At 53.2% G+C, this 20,403-nt stretch overlaps 6 protein-coding genes across 6 annotated transcripts; 1 reads left to right on the top strand and 5 right to left on the bottom strand.

The window, feature by feature from the left end:
• Positions 1-992: 992 nt before the first annotated feature.
• CCOS01_01383 (ctr copper transporter) lies at positions 993-1,698 on the bottom strand (the record flags this gene model as incomplete). Its single annotated transcript, XM_060449579.1, has 2 exons — positions 993-1,101; positions 1,157-1,698. 2 exons carry the CDS (start codon positions 1,696-1,698, stop codon positions 993-995), a joined length of 651 nt encoding a protein of 216 aa, XP_060321017.1.
• A 1,171-nt stretch (positions 1,699-2,869) lies between these two features.
• Positions 2,870-3,668, top strand: CCOS01_01382 (uncharacterized protein; the record flags this gene model as incomplete). Its single annotated transcript, XM_060449578.1, has 2 exons — positions 2,870-3,328; positions 3,465-3,668. The coding sequence occupies 2 exons, from the start codon at positions 2,870-2,872 to the stop codon at positions 3,666-3,668; spliced, it is 663 nt and encodes a 220-aa protein (XP_060321016.1).
• A 3,675-nt stretch (positions 3,669-7,343) lies between these two features.
• On the bottom strand, positions 7,344-7,463 carry CCOS01_01381 (uncharacterized protein; the record flags this gene model as incomplete). The annotated part of the gene is made up of 1 exon (XM_060449577.1): positions 7,344-7,463. One exon carries the CDS (start codon positions 7,461-7,463, stop codon positions 7,344-7,346), a length of 120 nt encoding a protein of 39 aa, XP_060321015.1.
• Positions 7,464-9,489: 2,026 nt separating this feature from the next.
• Positions 9,490-10,722, bottom strand: CCOS01_01380 (uncharacterized protein; the record flags this gene model as incomplete). Its single annotated transcript, XM_060449576.1, has 2 exons — positions 9,490-9,606; positions 9,682-10,722. The coding sequence occupies 2 exons, from the start codon at positions 10,720-10,722 to the stop codon at positions 9,490-9,492; spliced, it is 1,158 nt and encodes a 385-aa protein (XP_060321014.1).
• A 2,087-nt stretch (positions 10,723-12,809) lies between these two features.
• Positions 12,810-13,028, bottom strand: CCOS01_01379 (uncharacterized protein; the record flags this gene model as incomplete). Its single annotated transcript, XM_060449575.1, has 1 exon — positions 12,810-13,028. The coding sequence occupies one exon, from the start codon at positions 13,026-13,028 to the stop codon at positions 12,810-12,812; it is 219 nt and encodes a 72-aa protein (XP_060321013.1).
• A 3,267-nt stretch (positions 13,029-16,295) lies between these two features.
• CCOS01_01378 (uncharacterized protein) lies at positions 16,296-16,784 on the bottom strand (the record flags this gene model as incomplete). Its single annotated transcript, XM_060449574.1, has 1 exon — positions 16,296-16,784. One exon carries the CDS (start codon positions 16,782-16,784, stop codon positions 16,296-16,298), a length of 489 nt encoding a protein of 162 aa, XP_060321012.1.
• Between the last annotated feature and the right edge of the window lie 3,619 nt (positions 16,785-20,403).

Raw genomic sequence — 20,403 nt, 5'->3', positions numbered from 1 at the left:
CATCTGGCACCGCGACTCGAGACGCCAGAGCGCGAAGGGAGGATGCCTGTTGATCAACAATAAGAACGTATCCGTACTCGCAAAACATGTGATTGGGTGTACAGTCGACTATTGATGCAGTCCCAGAAAACATGGTCGGGCTGCTGATCTTATCGTTCGTCCTGGGTTGCATCCCCCCGAATTGGACCTCTGCCAGCATGTGAGCCTGTCTGGCTGCTTAGTGATACACTTTCGTAGGGGCAGAATCTGAGGGCTGATAGGCTATAGCCACCTCCAGTTGCATCTCTGGCCGAGCGTGGCGGACAGGTCGACATGCGGCTCCTTTTGGGCTCGACTCATTTGGTATTCGAAGGCTTGACTTGGACGAAAGGGGAAGAGGTCGAGTAGACGGCTTAGGTGATGTGGCACAGCAACGAAGGCAGCGACGGTAAGGAAGACTTGCTTGGTGGCTTGGTATGTCTCACTCGAACCTCGCAGGAAGCGGGGGACGGAGGCGACGGGCTGAGGGAGTTTGAGAAGGTTTCTGCACGAGCCAGGAACGGCACTAGTCACCCTTGTACATGTACTTGCCGCGCTATCACCACGAGACCACAAGAGACGAGAAGGACGGAACCCCATATTGAGTACCGAATCTGTACACACAGCTTCACTACTATCGATCGTAGCTGCTTGAATTTTGACAACCGCAGGCTGCCACTGAGTGTACAAACGTTGCTTCGTGCAGCACAACACAGCGAGCGTAATCTCCAGCCGGAAGTAGCCTGGTAGTTTCCTTCGCATGCGGTTCCAAAAAAAGAAGAAAAAAAAAAAGGACAGAAAAAAAAAGTTTGTTGATTGTAGCGGTGTCCATTCCTTCGTGGTCGCATTCCTCGTGTCTATTTGCCATGATCCAGCATCCGTCCATCACTAGAGTCACCGCATCATACAACAGCAAGTGAATTGAGGAGATCGTTCTAGTCGGTATCGTCTCCATAACTGCTGCTGATAATTCACTAGTGCTCGCCCATAGTGGCAAAACGGCCAACAGCGAGACTGCCCAGGAAGACGCCGCCGAGAACTGACAGCAAGTAACCAACGTTCATTGTCATGACAGCCAACATCCTATGAATTGTTAGTAGATGTTTCAAAAGTAAGCAGCGAGAAAAAGAACACGTACAGAAGATACCCAACTCCGGCAATGGCAGTGTCAATCACAGCACGAACAGGATCAACGGAGAATCTCCAGGGCCTCCAAATGCCATGTCCCTTCTGAACGACAGTGACGTTCTCCTCGAGGCCGTTCTCGGAAAGTACCATTTGCTTTGCCATGCTGTCCGTTGACATCTTTCCTGCCATGCCGAGCTTGCCGTTAACGCTCACGTAGCGGCGCTTGAAGTCCTTGTCCAACCATCGCTTCTCCTGAATAGACTTGAGAGCGAGCATGCTGCGAAGACCGAAGGCCAAGAAGATGAGGAAGATGCACGTGGCGGCGTAAGTGCCAACGCTGTTCGGGGTCCAGGCCTCGGTGTAGAGAGGAGTCTTCAGACTGGTCTGGAAGATGGTCATCATCATCATGCTCATGCTTGAGCCAGTCGAGCCGTGGGTATCGTTCATCGTGCCGGATCCCATATCCATTCCCGGCATAGCATCCGAAGCAGTTGCTGTTCCTGTCGCTCCGTGGTCATCGCCACCGTGTCTTGCCATGAGAAAGCTGTCCATTTTTGCGAATATCGTGGCGAAGCGGTCGACGCTGGCGTACGAGAACTGGTAAACAATCGAATATTAAGAGAGTGACGGTGTGTATTATGTACGGTTTTACCAGGCTCCAGTCCCGGCCGTGGAGTCAGTTATTATTTAAGATGGGAAGTGAGAGATAGAGCGTCCTGGTCCTTCAGATGGATTTGCCAAGATGAGGGGATCAAGGCGGCACGGGCGATGTTATAGACTGGCAGCGAGAAGGTTTGCGTGGGATCTTCAGACGCTTCAAGCAGGGAGGGTGTTACGAATAAGTCTTCGCGATACTGCGGCGAAACGAGAGCATGTTGTGCATGAATGGGAAGTAGACTTGGCTCGTGCCAAGATGTAGGAGGCGGACGGCCGTGACTTTTTGTTGCGCCTTCCGGAGGGCCTGAAAGCCTGGTTACACCCTGGTGAGACGGGCAACCGGCCACATTCTGGCCTAAGACTGCGTTAGCAGAAGGTTGCGGTATCACGCGAGACATTCTGCTAAGGCCAGGAGAAGGAGCTGATACGGAATATCAGGGAACGCCCCTTCGGCAACTTGCGCATGGGTGGAGTTTGCGACGATGCCAAGGCGGGGTCTTCTCCACTATGTTCGTTCTCATTGGCTTGTGGGCCTTCTTAGCTTCGGTAGCCTAAAAGAGCAAGAAGTACCGATACCTTCTCCTGCTAACAATTTTTTTCTCTAGTGACACCCTCACACCCAAACTCAACCTCCATCCATTCTGCTCTCAAACAAACTGCTCACGGCGTGTCTCGACATCGGCCATTTTCTCCCCCGTTGCTCGCCTTTTTTTTCATCGGTCTCCCACAAAACTTCGAATGAATCACGAGACGAAAGAAGAAATGATGTTGTTGAGTTGAACGTTGTTTATTGGCTACCCTGTGCCCAATGCAATTTCCTACCTTATCTGGACGTTATGTCCGTCAATCGAACCTCCAGCCATACCAGCACGATATTCTATGACAGCCTCACGCCTCTGTTTCCAAATATAGCTCTACGACAAAATATCTGTAATTATTTGGAGACAGCAGCATGGGCCACTTAGGGAGAAAGTTCCAGGCCAGCCGTGGCTCTGCTATCAATCGCAGTTCCTGAACAGGGGTTGATGGTTCGACGGTCTGGAGCTCCTTGCCGACCACTTCAACTATGGTGCTTGGTAGAAAAGACTTCAGCCCCATACGCCTCCAAGACTGTTCGAAACGACTCATACGGCCTACGTTGTTCACAAGAGCTGATACGCTGTCTCAAATGTCGCTGCCGAGCCCAGAGTTTGGTATTTCATCACATTCATCCGAAGTCTCGGGCCACCCTATTCTCGGCCATCCCAAAGCACCACCAGGGGAGCTCGTCCCACAATCTCGCCCTAAGCCCGCCAATCGCAATCACAGCCTTTCGATCTCTGCTCTTCCGTCTCCTAAAATGTGGTTGATCCACCGATGGGCGAGCACGTTTGGCGCTCAACCTACGCATCATCGCCCCGACACACCGTCACGCCCCACTTCTCGCGTGCGATTATGTCCCTACCGCTCCCAGAGCACGATGACCGACGATTCTTCCGAGTCCACCACTATTCGGCCGAGTTCCAGGAGCCTTGAGTCATCTTCAGTAAGCCAGCCCCGTCAAACGTCGATGCCCCCGTGTAGATGCTGCATTGACTGATTTGTGAGGAACCAAGAAATTCCTAGAGGCCAAAAATTAGCATGGTCCGACGTTTTGAAAACCTGATTGACTGGCGAATCAGCTCAGTAACGCTTACGAATCCGAGTTTTCGTTCACAGATTATTCCATCCTCAATGAAATGATTCGTCGAGTGTTTGACAAACGGAACAGAAACTCACGACGACATAAAACACGGCATCGCCAGCACACAATGGATGTTATGGGATTGCGGTTTCCCGCAAAGGCTTTCTCCTGGGGCAAGCCTGCTTCTATACATTGCCATTGATGTCAGGCACAAATCTAGGCGGCGACTCACGGGTTGATCTGCAATGATCCTTGGCATGTAGGACGTCTGTCAGGATGTCAATGCTTTCGAGCCTGGAGATCCGAGAGTTGCGTCTCAGAGGAGAGGGTGTGTGAGAAGTCTGAACACAACTCAACCGCCTCCCGCTGTCACTTCAAGGTAGACCGCGCCACTATGTGATAACGGGAATTGCCAGGTTTTCGCACTACGCAACTGTCTGCATTGTTCCAATCTGCTATATTGGGGTTTAAATGCAGCCAAGGTTCTCGGAAATGTTCGAGTTTTTTTAGTTCAAATGGTGGCAATTAGCACGTTCATGAAGCTTCGACTTTACCACAGAGATTACTTTCCCTGGACCAAGGAAGCTTCTGATATATACAGACACTCTGTCCAGCTGATTTGCTACCAGCGCAAGAGCAATTGCTTACGCCTCAAGTCTTGTCTATTTGATGATGTCGGCATGGTCGCAGCCCGAGTCTCGGATGATGATAGAAGAAATCGCACACGCTTGATTTCGAGCGCTTGGGTCCAGACTAGTTTTCGAGCAAGCCCTGAATACCAGCCTGTACACCCCGGAGACAGAATCGCGGAGAGAGAGAGAGGCTTCGCTCAGTTCTATCCTTGGTTCTTTGAACGCTTGCCCGAACATGAGAACTGCGGGGACGCGTGGAGACCGCAACTTCACAGGCAGGGATCACCGGTGATCAGTGACCCGAGTCTGATGCAACCCTAGCGACACTGAGATTAGTTGAAGTCTTGCCATGGTTCTCGCTCGCCAGCACTGATTACTTTGAATTGCGCCTATTTCTCCTTCGAGGATATGCGTTCATGTCCCCCGATAGCATGCAGCTGCCCGTGAGCGTCTGACGATTTCAGCAAACGCTGAGATATGTCTCGCCAAGTTTACGGCCTAAGTTGATTTCGAGGCCTGGCCGACATGCGGACTGGCTGGTATGCTTCGGTTGGGCGCTTCCGTGGCTATCTGCCCCTGGCCAAGGGGAAATGATCTGCAACAAGCCGCAGAACCATCCACGGGAATTGAATGGTTGATGGCAAGGTTGGTCCGGGACAGAACACAGGGCATTCCCTAAGCTGCATCCAACCCAAATCGCGGGGCCGGACCGGGATCAAGGGGCGACTTCGCATCTTGCCGAGCCTAATTCGACGACTTGCAACGAACGCCCTTGCTAACTCATCCAAAGTACGCGTCTGCCTTGTTATCAATCGCAACCTAGCAATCAGGAGCTGACCTCTGACCCACGGCATTCTACACTCGTAATCACGCTTCACCGTGGAAACGTTTAGCAAAAACAGGTGACGTCAGAAACGTCCAGCAATGGCAACCGCTAATCTACCTGCGCCTGCAGCAATTCAAGATATTTGAACTGAAGAACAAATATAGCTCATGTTGTGTCTGGCTCACCTGCTTGAGCATGGTTGCCTTCGGTCGCATGGGTTCGCACGGAGCTCGACCATCTAGTATAAGATTCTAGACGACCTTGACCATTGCCGACGGCACAAGCACCGGCGCAAGCTTTGATCAGTGAGGCTACTTCGACACTGTGTCTATTATCTGCGCAGCATAGACGCCGAGCATTTATCCTACTTTTGGATCCAGGGGCCTGGCAATGATACATATGTACTCAATGTCGCGTAACATTAACGGCAACGTTCTTGCAGCAACTGCGTTCTCTTCCGCGAATCAGCACGAGCCCAGGTATATGGGTCTTTACCTCAGTATAGTTTTTCGCATGATCAACCTACAAGTCAAACCATAGTACAAGAGTCGAATTCTAGACCAGAGGCACAGTAGATGTCGCCTTCCGCCTTTACGATGGATGCCACTTATGGTAGGGACGTCAACATCAAACGATCTCGAAGTGTCAGATTAAGACTTATTGCACAACCTTTTCACCCCGAACTCTCGTTTAAAAGACTCCACAACGATATTTTCTCATCATTCCAATGACCCCAGATCAACTTCTTCTGACCAACCATTGGCAAGATTAGGAAAGCGACATATTGTGTCTGCAAACCGGTATGTAAGATTGTCGTCGTGGGATTCGTTAGTTTGCGTCCAGACGTTCAGCCGCTGCCGCTTCGAGGCTGCCGCTAGGCTCGAAGAGGAACCGGAGGACTAGCCTTGAGGCTTCCTGCTCGGGCGCTGATCTGCACAGGAGCATTCAAAAGAACAACCATCTTGGGACCATTGGAAACGAGATTACACCTCAGCCCGCTGATACCTCCTCCTATTTACATCCTACCACATGAGCATTGCTTACGTGGCGCGGCTAGACATGCCCTCTGTACCAAGAAGGCTGACAACGCCCTGGTTCATCCCACTGTGTCGAATTTCGTTGCAGCCGACGAAGACAAGCCTTTTATTCTTCTACATTGATGGGCGAAAGAACGATAGAAGAAAGCACGAAGAACTTACGCCATCAACGTGCGCCATCCTACCGACATGCTGAACGGCTTCGACTTACCGACTCTCTTCCCCTCTATCTCTATCCGAGTGGAGAAATTATCTACGGCTGAATGATGCTTGCGTCTTTGGTGCAATGAAGCACGTGACTCAATTGCCAAGGAAAACGCACATATGGGATAACAAGCTGGGCCAGTCATATGGTCAGATCACTGGAAGCTGGGCAAGATGATGCCTATGTCATCCCATACACCCACCCTCACGTTTCTTGGTGAGTACGACAAAACAAGGTAGAAGGAGTCAATGCGGTTGGTCGGCGAGAGTCCTTGCCACTTCCGATCCAACAGTTTCCGTTGAGGGGTGTTTCCCACCCTCTCCAAAGCGTCAAATGAATTGATGGTCTATCTTCAGTAGCGTTGATGCCAGGCATTGTCAAACAATCTGTGCACTCCATGAGGGTAACCAGTGCTCTCAGGTGTGTTACCCAGCTGCAGCTCGACGACCGACTCTTGTCGAATCCGCACGCTCAAAATGGCATGGCTTCTCAGACCCATACACTAGTGGTGCCGCCGGCTCTGAGAGAAAGGGGGAAAAGGGGAAGGGCTAGAGGTTCCCCGGGAGGAGGCGCCTCGCACACCTTCGCCAGCCCATCGCGTGGGAGTGACAGGAATGCTTGTCCATGGGTTGGTCTCCGCCCTACCACCTACCTTACTCTAGCTTTTCCCTCTCCCCCCCTTCTCATTCCACCCTCTCGCGTGTGTGTGTCTCAGCTCACGTCAGGTTCTCGATTCAGCTCCGCAGCCGGATCGCTTTCACTTGCCCCGCTACTCTATCCCCCCCCCCGCTGGCTTGGCTTTGTTCTCCATCAGACCGGAGCATTTCGAACTGGCCATCACGGCTGTGTATGACCAGACGAAGACCTTACCAGCTCCGGACTGGGGCGACCTCTCTGGTACATTGAATCTTCGTTTGCGCGATGGGGCCGAGCCCATCAAGCTGCACTCTCCGCAGATAACCGACATGCAAGGAAGTCTAGACTCTTCCGTATTGATCGCATATCGCTTCTTGATCAACTTCGCGTATCTTTGACGAATCCCCAGCGTGCTATCCAGCAGCGGGATAACGCGTAGCGAACTCTCACGGACTCTCCGCTCATCGGGTCAGTGAAATGATCATCGTCTACGACGCTCTGATCACTGGACACCTATACCCACTGTTATTAAGATACTGACTTAAGCTTCGTGACTGCAGTCTTGGAATACGGTGGGCGACTCATGTGCGACATGACATACGAAAGGAAGAAAAAAGTTGCAGAGGCTGCTCGTATCACAACTGCACCGTGTTTCCCCCATCCATTCCAACTTAACAGCCTCTCCTCGGACAGTTTTTTTTTTCTCTTGCCGGAACGAGGTTAATACAGAAGCAGAGGGCTGGCTGACGAACATGTGGTTTGCTTCCCCGGCGATCGACTAAGGAATCCCCAACGCGGTCACACAAGCAACGTCCTTCTTTCGTCAGAAGCATCCCATCTTTCTCAATCCCCTTTGAAGGAGGAGACTCCCGAAGAGCAAACTTGACCCAAAAGAGCATGGAAGGGGGGGGGAGGAGGGGCAAGTCTGATTTACTGCGTGTTATGTTCCTCCCCCCAATGCCATCTGATGTTTTGAGTATGGCGCGCGGCGGCGGCGCCCAGCGCCTCTTTTTCATCTGTTTTTTTTATTTCCTGCAGAGAGCGAGAAGACCGACAGACAGACACCCGCCCCCCCCTCCCCCCCCCCCCCCCCCCTTCCCCTCGCACTGATCTCATGCGGCCGTTCACGCACGCCAGCACGTTCCCTTACGCCCAAAGCCCCAAGCTCCCCAAGAGCAAAACGAGAGGTGAGGAGGAGAACCAGCCCTAAAAAAAAAAAAGCCAAAAACTATAATGTACACCCCCATACGCCCTGCCCGCCAGCCTTGTCCGTTCCGTTCACGCCATCCTTTCCTATCCGCTAGTCTCTGCACGTAATCATCGCTAGGCTCTGGCTCTAATCTGCCTTTGGTTCAGATGAGGAGGAGGAAAAGGATGAGAAAGTGATTCGACCAGTTTCGAGCATCTATAGACTTCTGTTTCGATGGATTCATACAGCTCTGTCTCAAATGGTGATTTCTTGCCGGTTCAGTCTCTGGAATTCTCCGGTCGAGAGTGTAGAGATGCCATGCTGTGCGGATGTCTGATATTCTAGGATGTTCCTCCGTGAACCATCCTAATCACCACTAGGGTCAATATTATCGATCGAGCTTAGATCTTTGAGAATAGGGGCGAAGATTCATTGTCCTTCACATGCCAATCAATTGTCATTATTGTGCTTCTCTCGTAGCTCTGGAGTACCGTTATGACACTCTGTGAAGCAACGGGCCCATTACCGTTCGCGAGACTTCGATATATGTGTAGAGCATTACTCATTTCTCTCGAAATTTTCATATCGGGTCGATTACCCAGGGAACGCTCTCTTGCGTTTGTAATAATGTACAGTCACCTGTCTCTTTGATAATCTTGGTATCTCCCAAAGCAGTCCCTGATGCCCAACTCCACTATACCACCTTGATAACCTGCGACCTCTTGCGTACAAAACCCGACCGTTCCAGATGCCCGTCCAAACTTTGACAGAATCAATGACTCAACCTTGACTGTCGTTTTAGGCCATCCTCCGTCATCGTGACCCATCCGATTCGTGAGTGCCTGCGCCAGTTTCCATTTTCCCGATATATAGGTGTTCCGTGGAGCCGTACCCAATTTGGCATCGCCCTATCCCGCATCCGTGTGTAGCAAGGACGATGCCGCAACCATTCGCCGTAAAAACAAACCCGACCCCGTGTGTCCTGTCCAACTGGTCCTCGTGCCCACGAGTGATTTTCCCGAAAAAGCATGTAGCGAAAGAAAGCTTTGGGAACGAAAGTGACCACAGTCCCAACTGGCCCCCTCTATGACCCTGGTAGTCTCTTTCCATTAATGTTCCGTGGTGTCAGTATAACGCCGGGGTTTTCGTGTATAACCGTGCGTGTAGAAAAGAAATGATACGATGTACGGCCGGTGATCGAATTAAAAATAAGTTTTCAAGAAAGGTTTTCTCCGAAGCGTCTGTTGCTAGGCATTCTTCCTCGAATGCCAACCGTGTCTTTCGAATTTTCGTTACGTCCGTGGATCCCCCATGTTGTGGTTTTGGCGGTTTCATGTACAGAGGTATTGTCATCGCGGTCGTAAGCCACGTTGACGCCTGGCTACCTAAGTTGATGATGACCACCCTCGGGATGTCCAAGAGACCGCAGATGATCTTAGCCGTATATTCGATAAAGCGAGTCGAATATTGAAGGTCGTGAGCGGCAATCTGTAACCATCTACTCTCGCTTGAGTGGAGGAGTTCCGTCGTCAGAGTGATCTTGCGAGGAGCGTCGTCCGTTCTCGTTCTGGCCGTCACCCTCCTTTGAACCACAACCCTTGACTAGTCGGTGCCTCTGTGATGTTCGTCAGCTATTGTTCATCTCCTAAAAGATCTGCCGTGCAACTGTCTCGGGGTGTTAGGAACCGACCTTCAACGCGTCCTTGCGAGAGAAACTTTTATCGCAGAAGTTGCAAGGGAAGGGCTTGACTGCAAGATGAATTCTCTTATGTCTCTTCAGGTCGTGGTTTCGGTTGAATGACTGTGGGCACTGATCACACTTGAACGGCCGTTCGGCCTGCGGGTTGGGCTGCCCCCCGTGGGTGTGGCCGTACATTGACGGTGCAAGATGGTGTGCTCCATAACCGCTGGGGACACCCATACCAGTCACGAGTGACATCTGGTGCCCAGGGGAAGTGAGGTTGGACATGATCGGTCCTCCCATCGATGGAACATGATAACCGGGGTAGCGGTAAGAGCCAGGGGGTGCCATCGCGGAAGGGTGCTGGAGCGCAGCAAGTCCTCTCCCTGGACCCGCCGAAGTCGTCGGAGAAGGAGCGGTGGGCGATGTGTGGGATTGTTGGTAGTTGTTGAACGATTGCTGGGGGGCCGATGATGTGGAGTAGTAGCCGGGTGTCGCTGGTGGTCGTGACTGGGTGTAGGAATCAAGATGGGAGTGTAGACCGCCAGGCGTTGGAGGTTGCGTCGAGACAGCACCGTGAGATCCAAGAATACCACCCTGAGGTGTTGGTGGGCCTTGAGATGGCAAACTGACTGGTGTAGATCCCGCTCCTCCATGAGAATAAGCCTGGAAGGACTGGTGCGTTTGCCCATAGGGCGGTGGAGGAAGGCCCTCGCCAGTTGCGGGTGATTGCGAAGTGCGAGAGTAGGACATTGGAGATTGCTGATCGTAGGTGCTCCCGCGGGAGGCATACTGAGAGGTCTGAACGAGCCCCTGGGGCGTCCCAGAGCTGAGCTGGTAGGAACTCGAGGGCGTGGGCCATGATCCGTGGCCGTTACCTCCAGGATAGTAGGAGCTCTGGGAACTCGTGGTGTTGACACCGGAAGAGAGCGGGCTAAGCCCTTCACCTGGCACTCCTGAAGGCGATGTTAGACCAGAGCTGGCGGTTACAGGAGAATGTTGAGTATTTGAGGCAGCGGAGGAGGAGGAGGGAGCCGACGGCGTAGCCATCGCGGGGGCTTGCCACGATGATGGCGACTGCAGAGGCTGATTGTGAAAACTGAAAGGGTACTGATGAGAATGTCTACTCATACTCGGTATATCTTGGTTTGTCGACGGAAGATGGAATGGGGGCAAAGCCTGTGTTGCTTGTCTTCGAGCCGTGAAGCTCGAAGAAGTCTCCATTGCCATTTTGGGTAGGGGGTCGCGGTGTTTGAGGTTTTGGTGATTTTTCGAATCCTCCTCGTTCTTTCCTGCCACGGGCGAGCTCTTGCTTTTTTGACTGGTTGTTTTTGGATAGTTGCTGCCGGGCGGACTAATCCAGCAGGCACACTGGACCTGTCGGTACTTGTGCCTGACCGGAAGATTGGTGGAGCGGGAGCGGCAGGAGCAGGAGAAGCGGGAGCACAGAGTCTGAAGTGACGTGACTGAGCTACCAACCTTGACGGTAATGGGGCGCGGCGGATGTCAAGCAAAGTAAGGCACCCGGGTCTCTTTTTCTCTTCTCTCTCTCTTTCTGTCCTTCTCAAGACAGCTCGGAAACAGCTGCTGTTGGCGGGTCCCGTTCTAGGGATGCGGCGTCGGAGCTGAAAAAAGCTGGAACTTCAACGCGGTGTTTAGGAATGCCACAGATGAGAGGCTTCCGCCGCTACTGGATTCGACAACGATGATGACCGGTGACAGTCCAACACGGCGCAATCAGGTGTCTGAATTTGGTGGGTGATGGAATGTCGTGACCTTGGGCTTGGGGGCAGGAATGAGAGAAGAAGGCAAGACAAGACAAGACTAGACAAAGCTGACGAGAGTGAGAAGGACGGCTCAGGTAGCCAAGGTAGGTAGGTAAGGTGGATAGGTAGGTAACCAGGAAAGGTAGTGTCAGGTATACAAGTATTGTACGGATTGTCGGGCCCTGAGATGAGGAGAGGAACGCTGCCCTGGGAGTAAGGCTTGATGGAAAAGGTGGATTGGGTTCGGAGTAAATAGATGGCAGGCCCGGCGGACGGGGTCGAAAGGAGGCTTTGTGTGCAGGTTTTAAGCTATCCTTCGAGCGAGATGTCGAAAGGAGTTATCGTGCGTCGATCGCCTTAGTTGCCAGTCCAGTCCCGTCTACCTTGCCAGTGTGGAGAGGCGGCTGTCGAATATATGTAGCTCGTTGATGGTGCGGGACTTGGACTTGGGACACTAGACCAGGTGCGCTTAGGTCAAGGCCAGCCAGCCCTCTAGCTCGGGAGGGCTGAAGGGGGCTTGTGAATGGGTAAAGTCCAACACCAAATGCTACCGGAGGACCCTGGGCGCCTCAGCTCCAAGTACCGGGGGTGGGTTGTGTGTCTGACAATCCAGGAGAAGAGATGGTCTATGAAGTACGGAGTAGCGCCTGCCCTACGACACGGCGAGAATGGACAGATAGATGCTCAGGTTGAACCGTCCCCGTCCTGTCCTGTCCTGTCTGGTCTGCTGCTCCTCTTTGCTCTGCTATGCTGCTAGTTGCAACAAGAGTGACTCTGTTGGAATGTCTGATGAGCCAAAAGGGAGTAGAGACGGTCGGTCTCGAGATAGTGTGTGAGTGTGAGAGAAAGAAGCAGGATGGGAGATGTGACAGAAACTCGTGCTTCCAGTGTCTCTCCTGAGAGCCTGTCTCTGTCTTCTCTCTGTTGTCTCTGTGCCAGTCCGTACCCGCCCGACTTTCGTCAAGTCCCAGCCGGAAGAAGAGTTAAGATGCAGAAGAGGAGAGCAGTAGTCACTCACTCGCTCGCTCACTTGGTTTGTCTGTAAGGCAGTGAGATAGTTGAGGTACCCCGAGCATGTACTGTAGGGTCTTACCCTGCCTGGGAGAAGGGCAACAGTGGCGTCTTTTGACTGTCCCTCCTGGGGCTTGGGACAACGAGGTCTGGGCGTTAAAGGTCCAAGGAACACAAGCAGGCTGCCGGGACGGGTGAGCTTGGGGCTCCTGAAGAAGGGGGTGCGGGTGCTCAAAGGTAGCCGCTGGCTGGCTCCCTCGCTCTCTCCTCTCTGGAGATTAAAAGTTAATACCTACTTCATTGATGGATGAGCCAGACTGAAGACAGCAGCCTCTCTTGCCGGCGTGGATCAAGTAGGTATCAGGAGCGCGCGAGGCTCCTTGCTTTGGGGAAACACACAGACGAGGAGGTGTGAGGACAAGAAGGGGGTGAGGGTGTGAGGGAAGATGAGTGGGCAGAGAAACAGAGAAATCCTCGATCCAGGGGCGTGGGTGTGGTCATAAGCGTAGAAGCCCGAGCTGGATTGGGAATGGCGATTGGGGGTGAGAAGTCGTCTGGTGTTCCAGCCAGGTCTGTCATCGTTCAGTCGGCCATTTTTCAACCAGCTTAGGGGGTGGAAAGGACAGGAGGACAGAGAGGAGGGGCCAACCTGCCAGCCGGAAAAGAAACGATGAAAGAAGCAATTGGTGGCGTGGGCGAAAGAGAGACGACGGATGATGTAGGTATGGTAGGTATGCCTTGGGGACAGTTCCAGGTACCAAGTAGTCAGGGCGGGTGAGGCAGTGAATTGAGAGACAGAGCCCCGAGACGGAGAGACAGAACTCAGAGAGACACTGGAAGACTAAAGTGAGTGAGAACTGTGAGAGCGAGAAACTGAAAGAGGATGAGAGATACAGAAACGGGGAGGCTACTTGGCTAGAGGCTGGAACCCTGTCTGGCCCGTCTCTCTGTCTGGTTCTTCCTCCGTTGCTGCACAGGTGAGAGTCCATCCTATCCCATCTCCATCCTTGCACCAGCACCAGACACTTGGGTCCCGTGTTCCTTGTCCCCTGAGATTGGCTTCTTCCCAAGTCGAGCAACAACGAGTCGCATGTGCTTTCCGTTGCCCTGCCTGCTTTGCTTGGAAGATTTGGCTTGCCTGCTGCCATCTGCTTCTGGTCCTTGCTCACCCACACCCCATCCCGCGGCGGGCCAGATTAAGGATAGTGAGGTTAGTCTCTCCTGTCCAAGCGACGTAATGCTTGGACCTATCCTTTCAGGACGAAGTGCTTCAGCCGAACCTTTCTGGTTCTTACCCTCTCCCCCGGGAACCGCTAGACTTGGGATGATCTGCTGGAGATTGGCACTGACGTCGGCCTTGCGGGACGGATCCACGGTTCGCAGAATCGCGACGACGTCGCGTTCGTTTGGTTAGGACTCGCAATTCTCATCCAAATGGTTTGTCGCTCGCCAGAGGGTTCCTTGATCCCGGTGCCGAGACCTCCCTTCCCTCACTCCTCTAGGTGAGCTGTCCCCTTTGCGCAGCTTATGCATAAGCAATAAGTGAGCGGTAGCTGTACCCTCGTGCCGAACTGTGGGTTGGCGAGAGCTGGGAGGGAAACCCCGTCAGCTACGGTCAGGACTCAGCACAACCCTGTTGTTGCTGTTCCGGCGGGCCTCCTCCAGCTTATTCGCACTTTGGGCTCATGTTATGGCAGGGCTCCACCCTGAGCTATTGTCTCCGGGCGCGCGACCATCCAAGAGGAGCGTGGTGTCGTGTCTGCGCGGGTTCGCCAGTGCATATAGTACGGTACGTATGTGCTTTTCTGCTTCGAACAAGGATAGAGTCAGCCCAGCCCAGTGTTGGGTCTGTTCGGGTGTGTACGAATAGCGTGCGTCTGTCTTCCTCTCTCTCTCTCTACTGCAGTATGAAAGAGCTCGGACATGGCAAGGGGGGTGTGGATTGAGTACTCGAAACTGTGTGCTCGCTCTCATCTTTCTCGGGGCTAGCTCAAACCCTGGTCCTGCATCAGCTCAACCCTTTTATTCCCTCCACCAGAATACCTACCACTTGAGATCAGTGGTTGATGCTTGCCTCCAACAGATGCCTATCTGTACTGCGGCGTTGCTCTCCCGTTAGCATCCCACTGCTTTCCCCCCCTCCCACCCCCAGAAATTCATGCAATGCTTACTGGTTCCCGACTGAGTGAATGAGCTTTTCTTTGTCTGTGTGTGTGTATGTGTGTGTGCACATTCCGAGCGTAGTAGCGTGCTACCCGATGAGGGCCATCTTGGCGGCAAGTCGAGACTCTAGATGCTGTCCGCCACGATCTCGGGTACTTGTCAATGGACAACAGTCCCATATGCGAGCCCCCCGTGAGCCCCCACCACCAGAAGAGACGGTATGAATTGACACGACGGACGATGAACCTTGCTGCACTTGGCATGGCGAACGCCCAGGCACGTCTTCAAAATGCCATCTGTGCTTCTTGCAGATGGCCACGAAAGGGCCTCCGGGGAAGGACGCCGTTGAGACGCGGTTATGGAGTCTGTGACGCTGAAGATCGTCCGTGCGGCTGGGACCAACATGAAATGATCATCCAAACTCTGGTGCATGGGTGTACGGATGTGCTCTGCTTGCTTGTGGTCCAGCGTCCCTCCAATTTGGACATCGCAGTCCAATGGCTTGCTTGTTCATGATAGGTTTTCAGGGCGCGTGACGTGAGGGGGAAATCTCCCTTTCATCTATCTGTAGAGAGGTGAGGGGGGAGGAGAGCATGGAGGGTGTCGTACCTGTATACTGCTGGGCTTCAACGAGTATCTCGGACAGGCTCATCGCTGCTGGGAGCCAGTCTTCGTGAAGAAGGAAGCTTGTGCACAGAGTTGTCAGTAGCATGACATTCCGACTGGTCTAATGTGTTCGTGCCGTGTGACAAACCCCCATACATCATCTCTATGCAGGCAATCCCAGCACCAGCCTAACTGACCTGACTTACCAATGAATGGGGAGAGTGTATCCGTTCACGCACTTGGCTATTGACGAGCACCGAGCAGACCGGCACGGAAGTGATACGGGTCCTGTCAGAGACTCCGTATCTGTGAGTCCGTATCCGTACCTCCATTGAAGCCGTGGTTAATCAAATTCCCCGCCAACGTGCCGGGGACGAGGTCTAGCAGCAATCCTGTGCATTGTGCAAGAGCATCCTTGCCTCGAACCCCCGGCTCTGTATCCGTACGAATGCTGCGTACCAAACATCTAAGAATCTTCCAGGGCGCTCGCGCCAGGGTACCAGGCTTGTTTGCCCATGCTACCTGCCCAGTGCCCATCCGTTGTGCCGCGTAGGAACACCTAGAGTCGGATCTCTGGTCTGTTCAGTTTCTTATGGGTTGCTCACCCAGTCCCCAGTGACCCAAGTTCGCCGTTCCCAAGGGTCGAGGATGGCCCACAGTTCCGTTCCTGATCGAGAGCTCGGACAATTCTTACGAACCCCCAGTCCGGTGCCATCTGATCTGGGCGCGCAATGGCTCGTGGCCATGTACATGTGTCCATGACAGGTTGTCAAGCCCGTTCACCCGCTGCGAGCTGCAGCTTTTTCACTCTTTCCACCGCAATGGCACGACGCGCAATGTGCTCCATGCACCGTCGCGTGTGATATAGGGCCCAAGTTACGCAGTAGTCTCTCCTGTGCTGCTTGGTGTCTGCATTCGCACCCAGTTGAGCAACTAGGTATCTGTAAACACCTCTTCAACGACTGCCGATTGGCACAGACGCTGGCTTCATTTGCCAAAATCGGAAAAAGAAAGAGTTCGGATACTAGAGGAAGGCTGAGCTGTGGGATTGTCGGTCTAGACTTTCGGTTGCAATCCTTACAACCTCACCACTTCCTTATTATTTGCCCTCGACGAATTTCCTCCCCGACATTTATTACCTGCCGCCAAACTTGCTCGTGCTTGTTCTGCTGCCGTCCAGACCCAACCGATGTCATCTGCTGGATGTTGTTTGATGTGCTGTGCTGTGCTGTGTTGGGCCAAGCTGTTATCTCCCTCTCTGCCCTTGGACCTGGGTTGCATTGAGCTTTCCTCCCAAAACGTGGTCGTCGCTTGTCTGTTAGAATTTCTTGTTCTTCTTCCTTTCGACTCGGTTAGGTCAATTCGTCGATTTCTCTGAAGCCAAGCCGTGCCAGAGGGTGACCGCCCATTGCGTCCCAGACCGCCATACCCCTCAGCTGAACCATCAACCATTTCACTGCAACTCTTTCGAAGATGCGAGTGCTGCGCTCCATTGGCAGCGTCCAGGGATCTCCTTGCACTGGGTCCAGCCGTGTCTCGCTCCGCTAGCCTCTCTTCCAGGTGCATCCACTAGCCGATACCTAAGTACGCCACTACTGCATGGTCCGGCTGCATGGGAACGCATACAGCTTAGCATTTTGAAGGATGTGCCACGGTGCCACGATGCCAGCGGAAGGGGGAACAGCGTCTGCGTGTCTGTGACTGCTGTGTAGGGCATGCCAGGGCGAGACCTTACCTTGTCGTGCCAGCCGGGAATGGGATTCTATCGATATGCTTCCGTTCCGAGGGTGACCTGTGTGATGATCTTGTTTGGAACATACTTACGATGTATCACGCCCTCCATCAGGAAGCGTCTCGAGAACAAAGAAGGAGGTTGCGTAAGCGGTCCATTGAATGCATGCTTCGGGCCTGCACCAACCGACAGTCCATACCTTAACTGTGCCGTGGTCGGTCTAAAAGCGAGTTGACCAGTCACCAGCCAGTACTCGAGGCTCAGATTATGCCTGCAGCCCGTTGCCCAGTATGCAGGGGTTGCTCCTCAGGTCGTTGTGATTCTCTGAAGCAGAAGTCACTCTTCCGAGACAATTTACTCGAAAACGCCGTTGCTAATACTTTCCAAGTCTTTCCTTGTGCTTGAGCATCACCAAGCGCGCTGTATGCCATCATCTCGCATGCCCTATTTGAAGCTATAAAACCTCGTCGATGTTACCGCAGATCCAAAGCGGGAGGCGTCAACATCTCACTGTCATCGGGATTCTCACTCGTCCCTAGCTTTTCACGCGCGCGGCGTGGCGCCAGTGGGTTGTGCAAGGCAGGCTCATGCATCATCCCTGGACCAGCTTCCCAGTCGCACTGCTCTCCCAGACGGGAGGGAGACGGGGGTTGCATGTGCAGGGTGTCAGTTCCGCACTGGGGCTGCCACGGCGCCGCGTGCTTTTCACGCTTTTTCCTCCTCTCCATGCTCAACTCCCCACGTCTCGTCAAGCTAGGTAGTAGATTATCAACCATTGCAAGTCGCGTATTCGAAGCCTAGTCCCAAATCGTACTTAGTCTCGAGCCGGACTATGGCCTTGACTTTATTCGGGAATTTTTGACGAGCCATAAGAATTGCCTGCTAGGCGTTCTCTCATGTTAGGTTGTGTATCCGAACATGCGAAGATCACCGCGAAAGCCGGCGCTGGTTGAGCTTCGTTTGATAGCACCTTCAAAGCCGATATTGCAGTCGATATATCGGTGTTGTTTCCAATTTTAGCGTAATGCTGATGTAGACTGATCCTGGGAATCCTTCTCCCTACCAGCAGCAAACCATCTTGTTACTTTGGTCTGGTGCCCCGTCTTGTGTAACCCAGGCTCGGATGCCAGTTGGACAGCATGCTGAACGGGATGGACGGGCGAGATGACGAATGAGGTCAAAGCCGCGCTTCATCTTCCGCACATTATCGTCGATAGGTCACTCAAGCCCGCAAAATTATGTTCTGTGCAAAGCTGAAGGTTAGTCACGAGGGAAACTTGCTGTCTGGCCAGCTTGCACCTGCGATTCCCGCAATGCCTGTTGTCGCATCAAGAACTCCGGAAGGCGGAGTTCCATCATCTGGTGCCATGATCTGGCGCCAACGCGTTGAGCCTGAAACAATGCATTTGGTGGATTCTATGCAGATCGACAAGGCTGCAAATCAGTACTGACAGCTTCCTGGCCGTCATGGCTCGAGAGGCAGGGTTTCGATTCTCAAAAGAGAGCCACACCAACTCTGAGACCAAGCTGATCGTCATGACCGTGAGGCTAATGATCCCTATCACTTTCGCGGCGTCCTAGTCTGCGGAATCCATCCGCCACCAGCCGCTCCGCGATGGGCGCCACGTCCAAGAGGTCTGCTTCCTTGCTTGGAGCAATACCTAGTGTACCGGGTCAAGAAGCCAACCCCTTATCCTGCAAGAGATTACTTTGGCTGAGCCTCCAAGAGCGGCATGGGAGTGTCTTCTAGCGAACTTCTCACCGCTCCGAGGTTGAGAGGCGAAAAGAAAATGTGAGACTTGTGGCAATCGCTTTCGAAAGAGCAACTGAGCAGCCCGAAGCCTTCGAAGCTGTCGAATTCTTCTTTTTCTGAAAGAAGGCAAAGTGGTTTGGGATGATGTGCAGGTCTGCGGGACAGCATCTGAAAATTCGAGTGATGATTGCTCGGACCAGTCTCTCGGATCGACTTGTCAGCCGGCAACCTCGAACAGACGGCGTATTCGGGGAATGGAGCGGGAGATTGAGACTCGCGTCGCTCATCCGACTAATCTAGAACGGGCGTTGTGATATGCCATGGATCTTTCAGGCGCTGGCTGTTGGTCGTCCAAGGCGCAGAGCTCTAGGTAGACCAAGGCTGTGGTCCACATGTTCTGAAGATTGGTAAACTTCGTGACGGCTACGAAACCAGTTTCATGATCTCGATCCTTTGTGTGTTCACGACTGCTGCTGAGAGACGCCTGTACAACAGATGCTACATTATAGAAACGAGGGCACCCAAGCGGGCGAGAATTAGACGATTCAAGTCGGGCGTGGGCGTATCCAGTTGAAGGGGTAGACCCTGGCGGGAGGTGCCATTGACCTGTAGGCAACCACCCATCAGGGATACGGGCGTATGGCGGTTCCGAGCTGCCACAGGCAGGGGATGCCATGAGAGGGTTCCCGACCTTTCGGGCACCCATTGAATCGTTCTTGTTTTGCTCTTGACCTTGTACATACGAACACTGTGTATCGGACGTTTTGTGCCCCCTGCGTGTCGATGTGCATAGAAGACTGACTGCTGGGTGATGTAGGCGGTTGGCGACAACTGGAAATGTTTCCTGGTATGACAGAGAGCCGTTCAAGCTGTTTTCGGCCGCAACAAAGACTGAGTGTTGGATAGCGGAGCATGTAGGCTGCAAAGTCGCAGGCCACAGACGCAGAATAAGATGCGGCGCCTGGGAGGCGGTTCGGCTTCGCGGGTGGAGGATCAACGCCACCAAGGACGCCCGATAGACCGTGCTCAAGGATGGCGTTTTCCAGGGGTCAAACGGGATGGCTTCTGGGCTAGCTCCGTGACAACCTGGCTGCGCGGCATTTCTCTGAATAATGACCAGTGGAAAGGCAAAGCCGTGGCCGGATGGCAGAAGCGAGTGGGTTGGTATCGGAAGCAGGATGCAAACCAGGCCAACACGCGAGGTGTGATAGGACGTAGCCTGCGTTACCGGAAAGCCGGGGGGTCTCGACCGGGCTGGCAAAGACGATAGTTAAGCGTCAAGGTGGTATGTACTTCGTACGTGGTACACCTGGTAGCTTGGAATAGCAGCTGCAATATTTGCTGCGAGTTATCGGCGAGTGCGACAGATCAGGGCCGTCGGGTAGTGGCAGGTGATTACTGGTTGGGCGGCAGACTTCTTTCAGCTACAGCAAGTCGTGACGCTTGACCAGACGCGGGACGGACGAGATCGGGAACGATTTTGTCATATCGAACGTGTGGGATCTTGGCATGGCGTAAGTTAACAGACGACCTGACTGCTACTATGAGTTGATGCTCATTCAGAACAGAGGGCTGACTAATCCCTCCCGGGAACCATGGCGTGGACAGGAGTACCTAGGTAATGCTGTCTCCTCAGGTAGACGAGGGGAATCTTTAACAACGAGGTTCCTGATCAGTACTCCGTGAAGGGTGTCGTGTCG

The sequence above is a fragment of the Colletotrichum costaricense genome, assembly GCF_030867565.1.
Source record: "Colletotrichum costaricense strain IMI 309622 chromosome Unknown Scaffold_1.1, whole genome shotgun sequence".
In the NCBI taxonomy this organism is placed as follows: domain Eukaryota; kingdom Fungi; phylum Ascomycota; class Sordariomycetes; order Glomerellales; family Glomerellaceae; genus Colletotrichum; species Colletotrichum costaricense.
The sequence above is the reverse complement of the archived record's forward strand: the minus strand, read 5'-3'. Positions and strand labels throughout refer to the sequence as shown.